This window comes from Montipora capricornis, chromosome 10 (genome assembly GCF_036669925.1).
Source record: "Montipora capricornis isolate CH-2021 chromosome 10, ASM3666992v2, whole genome shotgun sequence".
Lineage (NCBI taxonomy): Eukaryota > Metazoa > Cnidaria > Anthozoa > Scleractinia > Acroporidae > Montipora > Montipora capricornis.
The window spans coordinates 11,293,851-11,313,850 of NC_090892.1; the positions used below are offsets into that span (position 1 = coordinate 11,293,851).

General features: G+C 42.0%; 2 protein-coding genes across 3 annotated transcripts in view; one reads left to right on the top strand and one right to left on the bottom strand.

Annotated features, from left to right (window-relative positions):
• Nucleotides 1-260: 260 nt before the first annotated feature.
• On the bottom strand, nt 261-5,321 carry LOC138019071 (uncharacterized). The gene is made up of 3 exons (XM_068865725.1): nt 4,765-5,321; nt 3,437-3,590; nt 261-1,479 (listed from the first exon to the last, which is right to left on the bottom strand). The coding sequence occupies exons 1-3, from the start codon at nt 5,125-5,127 to the stop codon at nt 1,166-1,168; spliced, it is 831 nt and encodes a 276-aa protein (XP_068721826.1). The 5' UTR covers nt 5,128-5,321; the 3' UTR covers nt 261-1,165.
• An 8,175-nt stretch (nt 5,322-13,496) lies between these two features.
• LOC138022358 (very-long-chain 3-oxoacyl-CoA reductase-B-like) overlaps nt 13,497-20,000 on the top strand; it is a 29,981-nt gene continuing 23,477 nt past the window's right edge. The window contains exon 1 of one of the 2 annotated variants that reach the window (XM_068869469.1): nt 13,497-13,699. In XM_068869469.1, coding sequence (XP_068725570.1) covers nt 13,549-13,699 — 151 coding nt within the window. In that variant the 5' untranslated portion in view covers nt 13,497-13,548. The remainder of the gene's footprint in view (nt 13,700-20,000) is intronic. The other variant, XM_068869470.1, reaches the window with a different exon arrangement.

Here is a 20,000-nt window from a genome sequence, read left to right on the forward strand (position 1 = left end):
GCCGTGGTAGTGAAGACACAGGATCACACTTAATTCTGAGGGCGTGAGTTCGAGTTTCGGTAAGGCTGAACAGTGATAGTAGACTAACTTTGAGCTGAATGGTTAGTGTATGAATACAGAAACCGATAAGCTGAGGTGCTTAGGGCAGAGGATAAGGGAAGGTATAGGACTGGTGTTTTCAATCTTTTTCGGGGGTTGATAGCTGATTTAAACTTGGTAGAGTGCATATTCAACCTAGGTAAAAACTGATTCAACCCATGCCCAGATTTGACCGACAACATGTATTTGAATTGCAAGCTATAGTGATCACTTCCATCTTTCGTCTATAACCCGCGCTTCAGATATGATACATTTCTTTCACCTTTAGTATTAGCTAAGACGAGGCACTGGATAAAAACTGTGTCCTTTGAGATTAATTAAGGGAGAAAATCCTCCTGATGAGATAGAATGCTCGGTTTTTCCACAATGCCGACTTCATGAGCCAAGTTTTATTCGACCAACTGATTTCATTTTTGATCGGCCGAAAAGTCCTTTTCAGCCGGCACGGCGCGGCATGAATATCGACGGGAGATAAATGAGTCAAAGTCGGATTTTCACAAGAGCCACAACTAGCGCAATAGCCTGTTCCAGGCTCCCAGATAGTCGTTTTTCGCACGCATTTGTTTTCTCTTTCCCTACTATCTGGAAGCCTGGAACAGGCTACAAGCGAAAATGACATAGAAGCCATCGTCGATCTCACTTTCCGGTTTTTCAGGTCGACGTTTTGCTCAATAATTCCCTTGGACCGCATTGGCCTGGGTCTAAACTGCGAAGTTAGTGGAGGTTTTTGCACCAAAGGCGTCAATTCATTTCGCAATACGAATCTCGGTTAGCCCCAGAATGACAAGAAAAGCACACTATAACTTCTTTCTGTTCCATGGTTGAAAATTCGATAGTCATTGGCTAACGGAGGAAAATGATCCTTTTTAAAGGCACACCTTCAACCAACAGGCTTCTCGACCGTTTGTTTTTGTTATAGAAATTCGCATTGCTTATCGCAGCGATCTTATTGAATGAATTTCAGCTTTGGCTGGATTTTCATGTATGAAAATTGTTCCATGGAACGCAATGCCTGTCAGTTGAAGGCGGGCCTTCAAGTTTGGCTAAATCATGGAGGTCTTGGACGCTAACACCAAAGTGTGTGCCATCTATTGATCTTCCTTCCCGAGCACGTGATTACTTCCAGCCAATGACTGCCAAACGACGTCTCGTTTGAATTGTCATCCGTATCCACGTACCCAATCACGTGATCTGTATTGATGACGTGTTTGCAGCAGTGCATTGCAGTCAACCGTAATGACAATTCAAACAAGTGAAGAGATGTGAGGTCGAACGAATAATTCTCGTAAAACAGTATATCACTGTTCCCTTTCTTCTTTGAAGTTCGAAATGATTGCAAAATCTTCTGTCCGCTCATCAAGGACAACATCAAGTACAAATCTGCAAACGAGAAAAAAAATTATAAATGAGGAAGAGCGAAAAGGAAAATGCGTACTCCGTCTCATCTCGTTCTCGCTTGCGCGTCTCCCAACAAAACGCAACCATGTTAATATCGCCTTCTTTACACGAAATACTCGACTTACGTCTTCTTAATTTAGGGACGTATCCCGATTGCAGAATGAACGGGATAAATCCCGAAGGAAGCATGAAGCGACGGAAAAGCGTTCTTAGGGCCGATTTACACGGTACGACTTTGTCGCATGCGACAACGGCTTACGACAGGCCCACATGATTTACAATTGTTGTGTACGTCAGAAAAAATGTCGTATCATTTTAAAACATGTTTTAAAACGCTGCGACAATCGTAAGTCGTGTCGTAGGCCTGTCGTGAGCTTGTCGCATGCGACAAAATCGTATCGTGTAAATCGGCCCTTAGCAACTACGGCGGAAACGATAACAAAAACGTTTTCTTCTTCTGCTATTATCCACTCTCTATGCGTGAAGTACGCTACAATTGGATTGGTAGGGGCGCTCTTACAGTAAATACGGAGGTTAAAAGACTCACTTAACGTTCAAATGGATACATCGTCATCAATGAAAGCCTCAGTGACAAATTCACGTTATTTTTTGTTCGCAGAGGCTAGGGCGGTGAAGAAATGTACCAAGATGCATGACGCACGTGCAGCGGGAATTTTTTTTTACTGATTAAGCTTAGTGTTTGGTGGCAGGGAGTTCAAGACGTCGACGGAAACGTCACCTCAAAATATAACTTTGCACTGTCGTATGTCTTTCGCAATAACTCCATCTCGTTGTCGTCCTACAGTGTGGGCGAAGTCTCCTAACAATAAACTTGGTACGAGCGGTTTCAGAATAAAAATACAGAATGAAAGGTTTGTATTTGTGAGTTCGCGTTGTCGTCAAAACCTCAAACGGTTTGGTGACTTCACGTCGTTGTGCAGAGTACTGTAAGATCCGCACGTGCAACACGATAATCATTTTTCCTCTTTTGACCAATGATATTCTTGTTCAGTTTGTGGCGTTCTCGTTGATGACCGCGTCGTAGTTGTTGATAGTTCGGTTTTAGAGAGAAAAACCTTAAATAACAATGACCACAGCCAGGTTTTCTGAGCCCGCGAGACTGAGCACCCCCAGCAAACCATTGTTTTACCGAAAACCGCTGGTCAGCAACCTATTAGAGGGCTCAAGCAAGGGCAACGACGACGGCTTCGAGAACGACTCATAGAAAAAAAAACACAACTTCGCTTTATTTCGCGATCATCCCAAGTCTTTCGGCAAATGGAAAATGTGTGCAAACTTTCGTGGAACAAAATTGGTATGAACGGTGTGGCGGTTTTACCGTTTAGAAATCGATAGAGAGCAAATTTTCATCAGGTTCTCGCGTCCTCCAGCTGCACAACCAATTGTAATATCCAGGCTTTTCGAGCATTGGTTTGTTTGTTATTTTTGCTATTTATTTGTTTAAGCAGATTGAAGTTTTGGCCGCTATTCAGCTGATGTGGACCTGCTATACCCACCCACCCATATACACACAGAGGACAGCCACAACACCGGGAACTGCATCCCCTACTCTTCTCGAATAGTGTGTGGGTTCTTTAACGTCCCACAGGGAACTAATGAACATGGAACTAATGAACATGGAAGTTATTTGCGAGACGGCACCTCCGGCTTATCGTCCTTATCCGAGAATACTTGAAAGTTTAACCATTTGTGGGTGTAATTACAAAGGCAGCACTTTCTCCTCAGTAATTTAAAGACCATGAGTGTTGGTCCGGCCGAAGTCGAACTCACGACCTCCCGCATAACAGCCCGGTGCGGCGTGCACGTCGTCCCGGCGAAAAACACACTCTTATTCTTTTGGCAACCCTTACTCGATCCTGTCACTTTCTTTATCTTAAAACGTAGAAAAAATGATTCCTACGGATCAACTGAAAATCACCTGAACAGCTCACACCACATCTATCCTGTTTCTTTTCGTCAGGAGCTTTACAGCAGAGGTTTCTGGCTTTGACAACACACACTTTTAACCGATTTGAACTCTTCTCATACTTCAACGATATATTCACCTCTCCAGCTGGAAAATCTGGAAATAGCTAAAAATGAATTTAAAAAAAGGAGTAAACATCTAGAAAGTATTGAACACTATCAACCACGCGGAAATATATCCATTCTTTGAATCTTTGGCGATTTTTCTGATTTTTCTCACTATCTTGTCGGAAATCAACATCATAAAATATGTTACTCGTGGTGGTTCGAAAAACAACTTGGAGTTCAGTGTCTCGTTTGTTCAACGAACTTGTTCCAAGAGAATCGTCTCAATAGTTACCCTCGCTGCTCCCCAAAATGAACCGAGTTCTCTGAGCACAAAAATGTTATGGGCAGATATTTAAGGCCACAACATAACACAGGGATCCATCTCCCACAGAACCTATTTTTCTCCGTTTGGGCCAGAACAGCTGGAGTGGATGTGCTATACTTTTAGGAAGTAGAATATATTATACTTCTTGTACGCTTTTAAAAGGCTTTACGTAGTACTGTTTGGCCCACGCGGCCGGAACTTCGATAAACTTGATTACTCGAGGGCGTTATACAGCGAGAATTTCCATTGCAGAAATCATGTCGACTTTGTACATAATTTTTTTTCTATCCTTGATCGCTTTCCTGAAAAGTTAACATGTTATGGCCGAATATCGTCTTCTATTTTTAATTTCTTAAGGACAAATGTAAGCGAAGGGTTGAGTGTAGGTTAACCACGCAGTGTACGAAAATTCTCCGATTTAATCATTTTTAGTATTAAAAATTTTTACTCTTTTGCTTCACTTTTCTTTAGAAAAGTCAATGTTGCTTTAAAAATGCCTTTCAAGCTTTAACTTCTTTTTATCAATGTTAAAGAGAGTGGGCAGTATATGGACGCAGAAGATACTGAGCGCCTTATAAATGTTTTTCTCACTCTTAATTGTCTTAAACCTACGATAGTGAAGCAAGAAAGACGGTCAATGAACCGTGCAAATGCGGCTAAAAGGAGTTATGTCAGAAGAAATAAATTTGTCGCTTTTAAAACGACAATATGTTGTGGAGTCTTTTAAGAGATCACAGAGACCAAAGATCAAACTTTATAAATTCAGAACATCTTAATTCAAGTCTTCAATCCCAAATCTTTTGATAAACATGGAAATTGTAAATTGAACGTGTTATGAAAACCGTCATCGCTTGCAAAATCTTGTCTTTTACGATCGCCAAGGGGTCTAAACAGTGCTGCTCTCTTACATGCGGATAAATCGAGTCTTCATCGCCTCGGAATCCATTCTTCCTCGGCGAATTATTGTTATCTGCAACACTTTGAAGCGAAGGTCGATCGTCTTCAGAGTTCGCTAAATGAAGCCCTTTGAGAGCATGAGTTCCTTCCGTAAACAAATTCAAAGCGGGTTTTGATCTTGATTTCTTTTGTCTGTTGATCGTGTCTGCTTGGAAAGCCAATGGCTGAACCGGCCATGGCCTTGCTTTCGGGGAAATGATGTTTTGATTACTGCTCGCCTCTTTCCGCGATTCTATCCATTCGAACCATGTTTCTTCGTCTTCTTCGTTCTCGAAAACCGAAGTAGTACATTGTTTACAATTGTTATTCCCCATTTCTAATTGCTTGGTGCATCGATGAGGCTCAAATCGAAACCTTCCTTTTTCGAATTTTCCCTCATGTTAGCACTTCCACTTTATAATCAATTTTTTGAATAGAGAACCTGCAACAGTTTTTCCCCCGCTTTCAATTTAAATGAGAACAGCGAATAAGTAAACAACGTTAGTGGTTACGCACAAATCGTGTTGCAAATTAAATATTCAAAATCTTCGGTTATAAATAGCATCAAGCTCGTACTTGTTGTACCACAGGTAGCCCAAGCTCGATATATGAGCAGCTCTTTATATTATGACTTCCAGGTTGCATTGTTACGTGACTCGAGCGATTTGCCTAGTGTTTCTGTGACCTGTGAAAATGTAGCGATTTAAATAAAAATCGTCTTACCTTACTTTAGTTGAGTGTTTTTTTCCCTCCTTTGTGGTCTTTGAGCCGATTTACGGCCATTCCTGTTAGTTTTAGGGGAACCGGTTTGCTCCCTCTCTCTCGCTATATACATATATAGTAAGAGAAAGTGAACTAGTTTTCGTTCATATATTCGATCTACAGATCTGTTTCGTGGGAGTGTATCCCACTCGTCAGGACCTAGATGACAATGTTAATTCGTGGGTTTTTATATACCATTCCCTTGAAATTACAATAATTAGGTGTTTTTTAGTAAAAATTTGTTTGCATGCCTACAAGTGTTCGCAAGTTCTGTTCTTTGCTTGAGGGTGGCAAGCTCTTGTTTACATATAATGTAGAACTTTTCTAGCGTGCACAATTTGCATCTTTTGGTTGCATTAGAGTATGCCTGTGCCTTATCAAGAATTTTCCATCTGATCGTGTAATCTACTCCCGCTTCCTTTAACTGCCACACATGCTTGCTGAGCTCAGTTTGGTTGCTGTATACTTCATTTCTAAATGATTGTTTGTGATTTGCAAATCTAGACTTAAAGTCTGTGTCGGTTAAACCCACGTAGCATTCACTCCCCTGCTTTGTTGTTACGATGGCTTGGTATACGATGCCCTTAGTAAGGCACTGGTTCTCTAGTGGGCAGGCCTCTTTCCTGCGGCAATTGCAGAGCCTGGCGTCGCTTATGGCTTCGCCTGAGTTGGTTTGCTTCAGCAGGCGCTTGTTGTGTGCGTCGATTGTGCTCTTGACGTTGGGCATACAGCTGTAGGATAGCTTGAGGGTGTTACGGTTGAATTTAGAAATGAAGTATACAGCAACCAAACTGAGCTCAGCAAGCATGTGTGGCAGTTAAAGGAAGCGGGAGTAGATTACACGATCAGATGGAAAATTCTTGATAAGGCACAGGCATACTCTAATGCAACCAAAAGATGCAAATTGTGCACGCTAGAAAAGTTCTACATTATATGTAAACAAGAGCTTGCCACCCTCAACAAAAGAACAGAACTTGCGAACACTTGTAGGCATGCAAACAAATTTTTACTAAAAAACACTTAATTATTGTAATTTCAAGGGAATGGTATATAAAAACCCACGAATTAACATTGTCATCTAGGTTCTGACGAGTGGGATACACTCCCACGAAACAGATCTGTAGATCGAATATATAACGAAAACTAGTTCACTTTCTCTTACTAGACGAAGCTCCAATATTGTCAAGCACTCTTGAGGAAAAATCGGTCACATATCCAGTGTTTGTGTGTGTATATTATATATATATATATATATATATATATATATATATATATATATACAACCCCTTCACTTAACCACTCGACTAGCACCTCACGAACTGCCAAACGTCTTTTAACACCCACTAAGAAGCAAGCTTACACCTTGAAAACTGACGGTTACCAAAGTTCAAGAGCAATCTAAATGGAGGATTCTTCATTTGGAGCAAACTGACAATGAAGGATAACCCTTCATTTGAGGAAGAGATCGTGTTGAATTAGTTCTACTTTACATATGAAAGAGAACTAATTATCATAGTCGCACTTAGACTCGCTTTAAAGACGAGGCAGAAATGAACATTGATGGTTTGCTTCTGACGTCACGACGGCCATGTTGATGTACAGAACAAATGTCTTTTGGGAATTTAACTCTATTATTATGCAAAACTTGTGGGTTCATTTTCTATTTAAGAATAGCTAACAGTGGTTTGTGCTTCGCAGGTGTATGTCTGGTGGGCCTGGGCTAGCGTGAGGTATATAACATGACTGTCTCGGAAATTTGAAACAAAAGCCTTTGCCAGCGGGTATCAAAATGGTCCTACAATTTTGGAACAAGCCAGAGGTCCTTAATCTAGATGTTCGGATAGACACTATATTGGGGGAAAATAAGAGAAGCCGCAAGTTGAACATCTGCATCGTTCGATACCTACGTAGTCTTCTTTGTGTCTTCAGTTGTGAGCTGATCAATCCGGCATCAGAATTATTCTCCTACTCTTACTCATTTTGGCTACCAAAATATTTCATCAATCATACCAAGAATGGAATAACTAATGACAACCCCACTTTACACTCGCACAAAAATATGACACGGCACTCCGAAATCTCGACACGATACGGTAAATTTCGCGTGTGTAAAACAGTGACAAACAGGTGGCATATCAGGCATTCGTGCCAGAAATTATAGGGGTGTAGCGGAGTACATCTCTCTAGAGGCGTGCTCTGGCGACACTCCAAATATTGGTACCATACTACGATTTTAGGGTGCCGTGCCAATTTTGTGCGTGTGCCAAGCGGTTGAAGTTAGTAAGAAGCAAAACCGCTGTTGCGATCGAGTCGTTGGTTTGACGATAACAAGTTAATAAGTTTGACGATAATAAGCTAGTCAGTACTCAATCCCGAGAAATGTAAATGTATTATTCTCCCAAAAAGCTATTCTAATCTTTCCTTTAGCATTAGTGATGTACAGGCTCCTATCGTAACTCACTAAATTTTATTTTAGTAAACACATTGCCGGGCAAGATTACTAAGAAAGTTGGAAACCAGTAAGATGTTTTGAGCAGACCAAAGACCACGCTATCAATCTCTTCGAAGATGTACGTCTACTACTCGTATGTAATGTCTTATTTTACTTGCTGTTCTGCGATTTGGCATAATTGTGACGAGTCTGATAAGCGGATGCTAGGAAGGCTCAATGTGAGAGCTCTAAGGTATGTCTATTACAAACGGGTGCCCCTTCATGGTGATGATGACTATGGCTTAACTTTGTCCATTCCTCGCCCACAGGACATTGCCATATAAGTTTTTCTGAAACCTGTAAACGGTATGTTACGGCGATATATAAGTGACTAATTGTTCGTCGTACGTAATAATGTGAAGTGCTTTAGAGCCACCAGTGAGCTCTTCGTTCCACGTAAGAAAAATACAAACTTTGGCTTAAAATCTACTACTTGTCTTGGTGATAAAGTGTGGAATTCTTTACCAGATGAGTTACGTTGAACGACAATCCTTCAGGAATTTAAGAATACTGTAAGAGAGCTACTGCATTTGTAATGTTCAGTTTTCTATGATTCACTGTAATAATTTTCAGACTTTAGCAATTGATATAGTTAGAATGTTTGTCATTAATTGATCTTTTTTTTTTTGTTTTAAATATATTTTTTTACTTTTTTTGGCATCTTACCATGTATTGCTAGGGGCCTAATCAGCTTCATCAACCCGAGTTTTCTGAAATGTGAACAATCAGTTAAAAGTGTCTGTTTTCGCCACGTGTGTTAGTATTGTTCCTTTTTGAATGGAAAAAAGCGCCTCATGTCTTCAGTCGTGAAAGAGTCTTCAATTAATCACTCAGTCAATCAATTTATTACAGTCATTGCGTAGGATGGGATTGCCCCGTGTATCCGAACTGGAGGCTCATACGGTATGAAACGCATGACAGTTAAAAATAATTAAGGTTATGGTGGCCCTGTGCGCAAGTCTTTTTCCACGGAAACCTTGATGCTACCATTCTCGTTCCCAGAGCTGCGATCCTCTTGGCCAGCGCCTCTCGATCCGAGGCGCTGGCCAAGAGGATCGCAGATCTGGGAACGAGAATGTGATGCTACGTCCTTGATTGAGTAAAGTAAATAAATTGGTTCTAGGAAAAAGGTTTATTAAAGGAAATTGAAAACCGTCTGGAGATTGACGTTTTGAATGGAATAAAGTTCGAAATGCTAAATCTTCAATCGAACCACAGTGCTCAATTTATTTTCTTCAATTCAAATGGCACTACCAAATTCTTATATACCAAGCTTGATTAATTTCTTGACTGATTATATCAATTAAGTAGACCGAACAGTGGTAGATTTTTTTTTGCCAAACGTTTGGATGGGCAAAATGACAAGCAAGTAAAGCGAATGTTTGCAGGGTCGTTTTCAAATTCACTGATGCTTGAAATTAGAAACGAAATTATTTATTACCTTAAGCAGTCCGGCATTCCATATTGGATACTGAGTGAAAGAGAGATGCGAAACAACAAAGGAGTAATTGTAAGCTAATTGTGGCTTTCGTTTTCCCATAAAAATAAGGGATAACTTCTTCATTGCTGTGTTATGACCATTTTTTACTAATCTCGTTAAGCTTTGTCAAGAATTAACAAGATAGCATATAACAACGGATTTCTACTTGTATGGCTATTTTATTAACTGGTATTCAACTGATACAGAAACGAAAATTTTCAAATAACATAGGGGAGAGATGACAAAGAATGCAAGCATGCAAGGGACAAATGAAAGCTGGAAGGAGTTTGTTTGCGAAGGTCCACACCCGCTCACTTGGTACCATCTTATATTAAGCACTGCATTTGTTTACTACACGATGGCTGTGCTATCAATGTTATTTAGCAAGGAATCAAGACGCCTTCGAGAAATCTCACTTCTTCACGATAACTTGATTGTGTTTCTCATCTTACCTTCCTTAATTGAGAGGTTCGGATTCACTGCGAACAGTTTGACGCCGGTTGTGATTCAAATTTCAGGCCATAAATTCTTCCAAGTGGACACCTGCTATTTTATTGTTTTCCTGCATTCAAGTTTACAAGCAAGCTTTTCATTAGCTGTGACTTACACAATTTACGCAGAATACATTTTACTATCCAAAATAAATGCCATAAATCCGAGATCAATCGTGAACCTTCGCTGGCTGAGTCTGCAAGTTTCAACAGGGGTTATTGTTGCCACGTTAACGTTGTTGATGGACAACACAAATGTTAAAGCTCCTAATGATGGATGCTGTTTACGTTCGGTTAGTGGTTGGACCTTTAAAAAGATAGTGCCAATTGCCTTTGACATAAGCAGCATTTACGCTTCCTATATTCTGCTGCGAGTTTCAATTGACAGGTTCCTTAAACTCTTTGTTTCTCTATGCAAAAGATCATCATTCAAAAAATAAATTGTCCTTTTCCCTTTTCAAGTGATTTGTTTCCTGAAGTGAAAAGTATTATTATGGCCCGTTTCAAACGTCGAACTTTACATGTGCCGAATCTAATGCAAATGAGAAAAATATATTGAGTCACGGTTTTCGCTAATTTGCATTACATTCGGCACATGTAAAGTTCGACGTTTGAAACGGGCCGCAGTGGCCCGATGATTGCAGACTTGTTCAATTCCCCGTACTGGGAAATTTTATTTTAATTATAGCCTGCACACAGGCTCTCCGTGTGTGTAATGGCGCTCGGTCAACAACTCCAATCTCCAGCTGGGATTTATAATGGTCCCAAAAGAAACTGGAAACAATGCGTATGCATAATTTTGGAGGGACAAACAAAGAGTATTATGGTATTTTTGATATTGGCTAATAGACCTTATTCACGATGGCCGCCATGTTGGATTTGCTATTATCACGCAAATTAGCTGCACACTTCTGAGGGGGCAAACAACATAAGTTGGAGAGGTTATAACGAACTTCTTAGCCACACAGATGATTTGTTTCACGTAGCTTTCTAATGTTCTGATAAGAAGTTTTAGTCATATTTGCAAGTGATACTTCGATAAAAAATTCAGCACACGCAACTTCAATTACCTTTGCAAAAACAGCAAAGAAAACGGCCGAGCAACTAACATGCACAACTGCAAAGCACGTGGAATATAGCTTTGCATTTGGTAAGAAACTCGAATTTTAGAAATCCATAGCTGAGCATCTTGAAACAGTCGGCATTCATCTTATGAAGTTCTTTACGCGCCCCTGTGAAAAGCAAGTAAGTCGACACATCGGAACTCCGACTTGTTGGGGGTGCGACTGCTGCGTCTGTTTCCTAGAAAACACACCAGTAAACAGCTTCCTGATGTTCAGTTACGTAATATCAATCATATTGGCTGGAGAAACTTAGAACAAATCGACACAAATTCATTCATCTTGGCGAAATAAAGAAAAAAGGGGGAGGAAAAAAGATACCCCAACTTGACACATAGAACAGCGCTTTTCGCATGACGGGATGCCTGTGATCGCAACCGATTTACATGAAATCTAGGCGAAATGCCAGCCAGTACGTCGACAACCTTGAAATCAACTGGCATCGAAAACAAGTCATCAAAAAACAACGCAAGAGATCTCCAATAACGACGAAAATAGTATGCGTTCTCCTCAGTCGCACGCAAAATGTAAAGCCAAACTGAATTCTGGTAGTTATAGTCAAGTGACGCTATCGTGAAAATTGCCTATTGGGGACACCAGGGGTGTAGCGTCCATATACTCACGTGCGCCCATGTGTGCAGCTCAAATCCGCGAATCCTTTTTCCCTGGAGGCATTATTTTTTTATATTTATTATAAAATCGGACCAAGTTTTTTAAATTTCGAATTAAACTGGTGTCTCAATGTGTGAGTGTTTCCAGTATCTTTTCAATAACCCATACAGGCCTGACCAAACGGATCCAACGTCATCCAACCCTGTTGGACGCTGTTGAAAAGTGTCGAACGACAACGAGGTGGCCAAACGAATGCAGCGTGTTGGATTCAGCATTTTGGACTCAAGGGTCTGGAACCAAAATCTACCCATAATCCTTAGAAAACAAACTCTCGCCATGTTGGCCTTTTCAAGTTTCTTTTTAAAATTATCGATAGAGTTACTCTTATCTGATAGCAAGAGGACGGCTGCTCCAGAATCTTGTATCTGCAACAGCAAATTCGCGGTCACCAAAGGTTTTGCATCATGCAGGTGTGAGGAACCTTGAGAAGACCCAGGGCGTCACTGCGTAGGGAGTAGCGTCCCGGGGTCTTGACTTGCAAAAGATCCTGCAGATTCATTGGCGCCATGCCGCTGAGCTTTAAAGACAAGAAGGGCTATCTGTTCGAAGAGAGATTGCTCAAGCTTTCGTCGCTCAGATATTCAAGACTTTGCTCGTTCATTATTCTGAAACTTGAACTGACGTGGCAACGCGCGAAACGGATGCAACGAATCAACCATCACCATGGATACCGCACGCGTGCGTGCAACACTTTTGAACGTGATGGCCAAACGAATGCAACACTGTTGTTCACACCTTAGAACAAAAAAAACGTCGGATGATGTTGGCAACATGGTGGCCAAACGAGTGCGACATGTTGGATTCAAATGTTGGATGATGTTGCACTAACATGTTGGATCCGTTTGGCCAGGCCTTAACGGCAAGAAACGTAGCAATGGACGAAAGCAAAAAAAAAACTCTATCCTTCGAGGCCCCCACACAGTGTCAGTCTTATCACCAGTCCCCCAGTTCCTGGTTATTTTTTAAAGAAATATGATTGTGATGATTATGATAATATTATAGCAGAGTTTGTGACGTCTTGCTCTCTACTTGTACTGTAAATCCCCTGTTTGTGTTGTAGCTTGCTGCAGAGAAAACTCGACGGATGGGGAAAATAAACAGCTAACTACTGCTTTTCCCTTCGCGTTTATTTATTGAAATGTCCTTTTAAAGTAGTCGGAAATAGCATTTCTGACCCCCCTAGTTTGGAGCGCCTTTGGCGCTCCAACATTCGAATTCTTCGTGTGCGTGCACCTTCAAAATCTCACGCTACGCTCCAGGTGTGGGTTGAATTTGTTGGTTCTCTATTCTATTCCTACAGGTTTTTCTCCGGCTGTTGTTTTAATCCTTGATTATTGATAGTCTACATTATGTTACTATTAGTAACCTCAGACTATTGAAGTGCATTCGACGGTCGGTTTGGAAGCAATAGACCTTATCGGCTAACTCAATTGTACTAGTTGTACCCAATTCAAATCTCCCAAGATTATGAGTTTTTGTGTATTGTATTTGCGTGATAATGTAGCATTCATATTTACATGATATGGAAATATTTGGAACAAAACATCTTATTCCCAAATGGTTTGAATTGCGTACAACATTAGGTCTATGCGAGGGTTGCGTGAAACGTGAATTACAAGGCGGCGACTAGAACTGGGAACCAGCATTAGCATTATCGTTACCAGATCTTTTCCAATGAATATGACGCCTGGCTTATTATTGGATCTTGCGTGACATTCACATTTCTGCGGTGCCCGAAAATGGAGTGGAATTTTCTATCATACGTCGGTGCTGGTTTTCTTGGTTATTACTCTTTAACCTTTTTTCTACAAGTTATTCATGGAATAAGAGCCTTTGTCCTTCCTGCGATCGGCATAAAGAAGAACTTAAAAAAGCTAGGAGATTGGGCAGGTTAGTACAAAGTTTACAAATATGTTTCTCTAAACTGAACTGTTTTAGAATCGAATCCAATGGGCTAGTTAATGTCTTTTACTCTTAATGAGATTACAGGGGCCTTTGATGAAATCACGTTCTTTAGAGCACTTTCAGATGCCAAAAATATCATACATATACGAAACTGAGCTTAGCTTGTTTTGGTGTTGGACTCTTCTTATGTCATCAGAGAGTCGGGATGTCAGGTGACAGGCAAAGCTAATAGCATCGAACTTTATCCTTGGTTTATTTCAAAAAGGATTTTTCAAATTTTCTGCAGAATCTTGAACATTATCCCTCGTTACTCCGAAAATTCCTGGATACCCAGGTACACAAACTTAAGCTTAACTACTCAAGGACGTGGAATTGCAACCTCACCCAGCAACATAATAGATTTTATTACGGCAAATTAAATGAGCATCATGTTTCTCTTAGCTTGTTTCCTTCCAAAAGCAATTTGATCGAGACTTTCATTTAGAAATCTTATAGTTCTTTGTGTCTCTGAAATCTAACAAGCTTGAAAGTCACCCAGCAACATAATAGATTTTATTACGGCAAATTAAATGAGCATCATGTTTCTCTTAGCTTGTTTCCTTCCAAAAACAATTTGATCGAGACTTTCATTTAGAAATCTTATAGTTCTTTACAAGTGTCTCTGAAATCTAACAAGCTTGAAAGTTGTGGAGAAATTTTTATTAATGGCAGAAAGCAAACCGTATTTGTCATTTGTTTAGCACATTCCTTGGTATTTTTCTGGTAGTACAGTAGGACAATAAAAATTATTGTAATTATTTAAATTAATATTATTGTCACCTGAACCAAGTATAGTCAGATCTCAACATGTATCTCTCATAAGTCTCCCAAAGCTTAGAAGTAAAGCATCCGGAAATAAATAAGTGGTAATTACAAAGTTATTGTTACCACTCTAGTCTAGCATTTTCTCAAAGTATCCCCAAACTGCCGTTGATAAGTATATCAGTGATGACTATTTACTGATGTTACATTTCCAATCTTATTGGCAGCAACATAAACACATAGATTGCTTTTCAATTAAATAGTGTTGCAAGTCACCAAAACCAACAACTCGGTATTATTTTGCTTCAATTCGCTACAGATGTAGGCAGTCAGCTTAGATAATCATGCATACATGTACTTATTGCAAAGGAAATACCTTCAGTGAACGCGATTATAAAGCTTGCAAGCAAGTTGGTTTTGGCTCTAGGCTCTCATTAGTTAAGGGTCGACAAGAGCTTTGAGAAAATGGAAGGATAGTACATTATTTTCGTTATTAAGATGCACATCACTAAGTGACATGTATGAAACTTTTAAATGATATTTTAGAATAAAATAGATGTTAATGCTGATAAGCAAATACTGGGGAGATCCTGGGAGGAAAGAGTGACTTCCCATCACGTGTCTACCTTATTTGGCTCTCTCATTCTTCCCGCCATATGAGCCCTCTCGGTTTGAAATTTTCCAAAGTTCAACTCGTTCAGTTTTTCTCTCAGCATTTTAATCCCTGCTATGGAATTTGCTGGCCTCACAAACGAGGTTTTACGCCTCCTGCTATCGCAAAACAATTTACCTATAACTGGAACCTGGGAACAATTGATTGAACGCCTTCACACCATAGATACATCTGCACCATCTTGTAGCTCGCGGACCCAAAGCGCGGATTCCCATCCTTCCGAACCGGCAGAGAAACGTTCACGCCCCACTGTGAACCCGTCTACTTCAAGTGCTGCTGCTGAGGATTTTCTCCCCTGCGTAGATTCACCAGAAACTGTCACCATTCCCGACGACACTTTGCCCGAAACAAGCAGTCAGCAACGGTCTAATCCAATCCAAGATGGCGTCCGAGCAAGAAGTGCTTCAAACACGGACCCGTCCCCAACCATGCTAGCCACTCTTATCTCCACCATTGTGGACGAAAAACTTAAGAATATACAGCCAACTCAGTCCCTGCCTCAACCGCAAGTGCCTCCACCTCAACCTGTGACAGCTCGACAAACACCACGGCAATTGGACCTCACCGATCCCAACTTCGTCACCAGCCTTCTCAACCAACCCAGTGCCGGCAATGACATCCCTCCCTCTGTCTCTCAAGGACAGTCTTCGCTATCAGCACATGTTCCTCCCAAAGTTAAACAGGCAATATTAAAGGGTGAGTAAGTTGAGTTTGACACATTGCTGCCAGAGAACTCATGTCTTTCAGACAACGATCTTCCCGGGGTATGTATTTCCTTCAACGGAAAACAACTTAGTGTTCGCTCTTCCTCTCGGAAAAAGAAAACGCATATTGATTCCATCGACAAATGGCTATCGGCCTTTGCTGTGTATTGTACTGTTCTTCTCACTTCTTTTCCCCAAAGGGCGGTAGAGATGTTTTCCTATCAAGAGATTATTCGATCAGCGCAAAAGGAAGTTTGCGGGTTTCGCATGGCTTTCCTATGACATTGACTTCCGTCGGAAAGCAGCCACAAACCTCACCGTTAATTGGGGAGAGCGGGACCCTCAACTTTTTCTTATGAAATTTACTGGGCAAGCGAAATCCTCCTGTTCAATCTGTGGGAGTGGGGATCACACCACTTACGGCTGCTCCCTCTCTGCCCTTAGGCCCCCTTCACGCAGAGTCTGCTTCAACTTCAACCGGGGAATCCAGTGCAGCAAAGACCCATGCCCCTTCATTCACTGCTGTAAGTGTAAGACCTGTAATGGAGAGCACCCCTACTACCACCATGAAGACACCTCTTCAAAAACTAGAGGCCATAGTGATAAAAAATCAGCAAACTGCTGGTTTCTTGCAGTCCCAAAAGGCCCAAACTCCCATTAATGTCCCTTTGTTACGTGACCTCCTTAATCACCACCCCGATCAGAACTTTGTTTCCTACCTTTGTGCAGGCTTGACCAATGGCTTCAGGGTGGGCTATAAGGGGCCCCGTATCTCTAGATTCGCCTCTAACCTTCCATCTGCGAACCGTCAACCCCAAATCATAGAGGCCAACCTCCTTGATGAGGTTCAGCTCGGCCGCATTGCCGGCCCCTTCCAATTCCCCCCTTTTGAAAACTTTCAGATTCACCCCCTTGGTCTTGTCCCAAAGAAGAACAGTGAAAAATGGCGTACTATTTTTCACCTATCCTATCCTAAGGGGTCCTCCGAAAGCTTAAACGCCTGTATACCCATTGAAGACTTCACCCTCCAATACATACGTATCGATGATGCCATTTCCATGGTTCTTGAACACGGCCCTGGCTGTTTCGTGACTAAAACCGACATCCAATCTGCCTTCAGGATAATCCCTGTTCACCCTGAGGACTGGGAGCTCCTGGGAATGGCCTGGAAAGACCATTACTACTTCAACAAAGCCCTTCCCTTTGGCCTCCGGAGCGCCCCCTTCATTTTTAATCAGCTTTCTGAATCCCTGGAGTGGTTAGTTAAGCACTATTTAAAGATCCCTTCTATCATCCACATTCTGGACGATTTCTTCATCGTTCAACCACCTCCCTCCTCCCTCTGTGCAACAGCCCTGTGTAAGAACCTTACCCTCTTCACAGAGTTAAACATTCCCCTTGCCCCAAACAAAACCTTCCGCCCCACCCAAGTTCTGGAGTTTATGAGAATTACCCTTGACTCTGTCCAAATGCAAGCGCGGCTTCCCGAGGATAAGTTAATACGCACCCGCACCCTACTTTCCTCATGGTCCTCAAAAAGGGCCTGTGTTTTGCGCGATCTCCAGTCCCTCATCGGGTCTTTACAGTTTGCTTGCAAGGTTATCTCACCCGGACGCCCCTTCATGCAATGCATACTCAACCTAACCCACAATGTCTCCAAACCTTGGCAACTCATTTACCTTAACAGAGAGTTCAGGAAAGATGTTGTCATGTGGCAACTTTTTCTTGACCACTGGAATGGGGTCAGTCGGTTTCTTCCCCCCTTCACCGAACAATCCCCTGATATCCATCTTTATACCGATGCTGCAGGTTCTATTGGCTTTGGAGCCTTTTTCGATAATCAGTGGTTTCAAGGTTCATGGCTTCCAGGTCACCACCTTAACCCTGTCACAGGCATTAGCATTACTTGGCAGGAGCTTTACCCTATCTACCTTGCATGCATGCTCTGGGGCCCCATGTGGGCACAGGAGAATTTGTTTTCATTGCGATAACCACACAACCGTCACTATTCTATCCACTAAGAGCTCCCGAATTCCCCGCATCATGAACCTTGTCCGTTTAATCACCCTCCAAACCCTCCTCTTCAACTTTACCTTTACCTCCAAACATGTGCCTGGAGTCGACAATGGCATTGCTGACAGCCTGTCTCGATTTCAGATGTCCCGCTTTCGCCGGCTCGCACCACATGCATCGCCAGTTCCATGCCTGATCCCTCTTTTCCTGACCAAGGTTTGACCGTACAGGCCGCCACCTATATCTTCAAGTCCATCGCCACCTCAACCCGTCGGACATAGTCCACGGGTGAGCGCCATTTCATTCAGTTCTGCCTCTCCCACAAGCTCATTTCCCCCCAACATCCTTTTCTACCTGCCCACGAGTCCACCCTGATCCATTTTGTTACCCATCTGTCCAACACAGTCTCTTACGGCACAATTAAAGTTTATCTGGCAGCAATCAACAACCTTCACATTGAGTTTGGCTGTCCCCTGGACCTTTCGGCAATGCCAGTCCTTCACAAAACTTTGAGGGGGATCAAACTTTCCCATGGCACCGCAAAGAAGGCTCGCTACCCGATCACCTACTCCGTTCTCCATAGCATCCATTCTAAGTTGGAACCATTTCAGTCTTCCGATGTTGACTCTTCTATGCTATGGGCTGCATTTACCCTTGCATTTTTTGGCTTTTTAAGAAGCAGGGAATTTACCTGCAATGGCAATTTCGACCCTCAGTCCCATCTTGCTAGATCTGACATCTCTTTCCACCCCAACATCCGCTACCCTATTTCATTTGACATCGTAATCAAAAAGTCAAAAACTGACCCTTTCCGGGAGACAGCCAAGCTCACTATCGCAAGGTCATACTCAGACGTATGTGCGGTCACTGCTCTGCAAGATTATATGCTCCAAACTGCAACTCGAGACCCTGGCCGGCCACTCTTCAGATTCTCCTGTGGACTCAATCTCACCCGGACTTCACTCACCAATTACTTAAGGACTCTCCTAAACCTCTGCAACATTGACAGTTCCTGTTATGCCTCTCACAGTTTTAGAATTGGTGCCGCTACGACCGCTGGAGCCGCTGGCATTCCTGACTGGCTAATCAAAACTCTGGGTCGCTGGAAATCTAATGCATACCAAGTTTACATCAGGACCCCCAAGGAAACACTATGTAAAGTCCCCCAGTCACTGGCCTCCTGCTCCTCCTGTTAACAAATCCCCCAGGACTCTTTGAGAACACTAGAGTGTCTCATTGACATTTGCATCTTGTAATGTACTATGGTAGTTGCTTGGATAACTTTATCCTAATTTTCGTGTAGTTTTTAAACCTATAGTGTTTCCACCTATGGCCCCAGCAATTTTCTTTGCACCCATCCCAATCTCTGTCACGTAGATCTGCGCTATCCCCCCCCCAACCCATTTCTCTCAGGCGTTTCGACGTACCCGCCTTCCATTCCTCTGTTCACCACATGCCATAGGTGGGATCACTATCCTTAGCTTAATGCCATAGTACCCTTAAAACAGACCCAAAACAAACAAAAAAAACAAAAAACGCAAACAAAACAAAAAAAAACAAGACAACAAAAAAACAAAAACAAAAAAAAACCCATTTAGCCTCTGTGGGCTTTCGGTTAGACTACCCTACTAAAGTGTTTTTGTGCGAGGGACTTTATTCCCTCTAGTCTCTATGGATCGCCCATTGGTTTGGGCCCTTTCCGCTCATCTCATGGTTTTATATAGTTCCAAACGTGTAGCGTTTTCACCCGTGGTCACCAAAAACAAAACCAACGAAACAAAACAAAAAAAAAAAAAAAAACTCAAAACATCAATAACAGGAACAAGGCCCATTCAACACTTTAGGGCCCTCTGTGACATTCTCGCTTGGGGCTGTCTCCCCCTTTCAAGTTTATGTTGTTCGATGGTTATTTTGACAACAATGTTTTTTGCACGAGGGTCCTATCCCCTCCAGTTGAAGGTTTTGTGCGAGGGTCCTATCCCCTCCAGTCGTTGTACAATGGCCACCGGTTTCTTACAAACAAGGCCCATTCGACCGCTTTCTCTGACATTGTCTTTGGGCCTTCTGCCCTTTTCATGTTCATGTCATACTACGA

Coding starts and splice junctions, on each gene's coding strand:
- LOC138019071 (XM_068865725.1), bottom strand. CDS start 5,127: ATGGGGAATAACAATTGTAAACAATGTACTACTTCGGTTTTCGAGAAC. Junction 3,591..4,764: donor AAGACTCGATTTATCCGCAT/GTAAGAGAGCAG, acceptor ATTCATTTTTAG/CTATTTCCAGATTTTCCAGC. Junction 1,480..3,436: donor ATGTGGTGTGAGCTGTTCAG/GTGATTTTCAGT, acceptor TCTCGTTTGCAG/ATTTGTACTTGATGTTGTCC.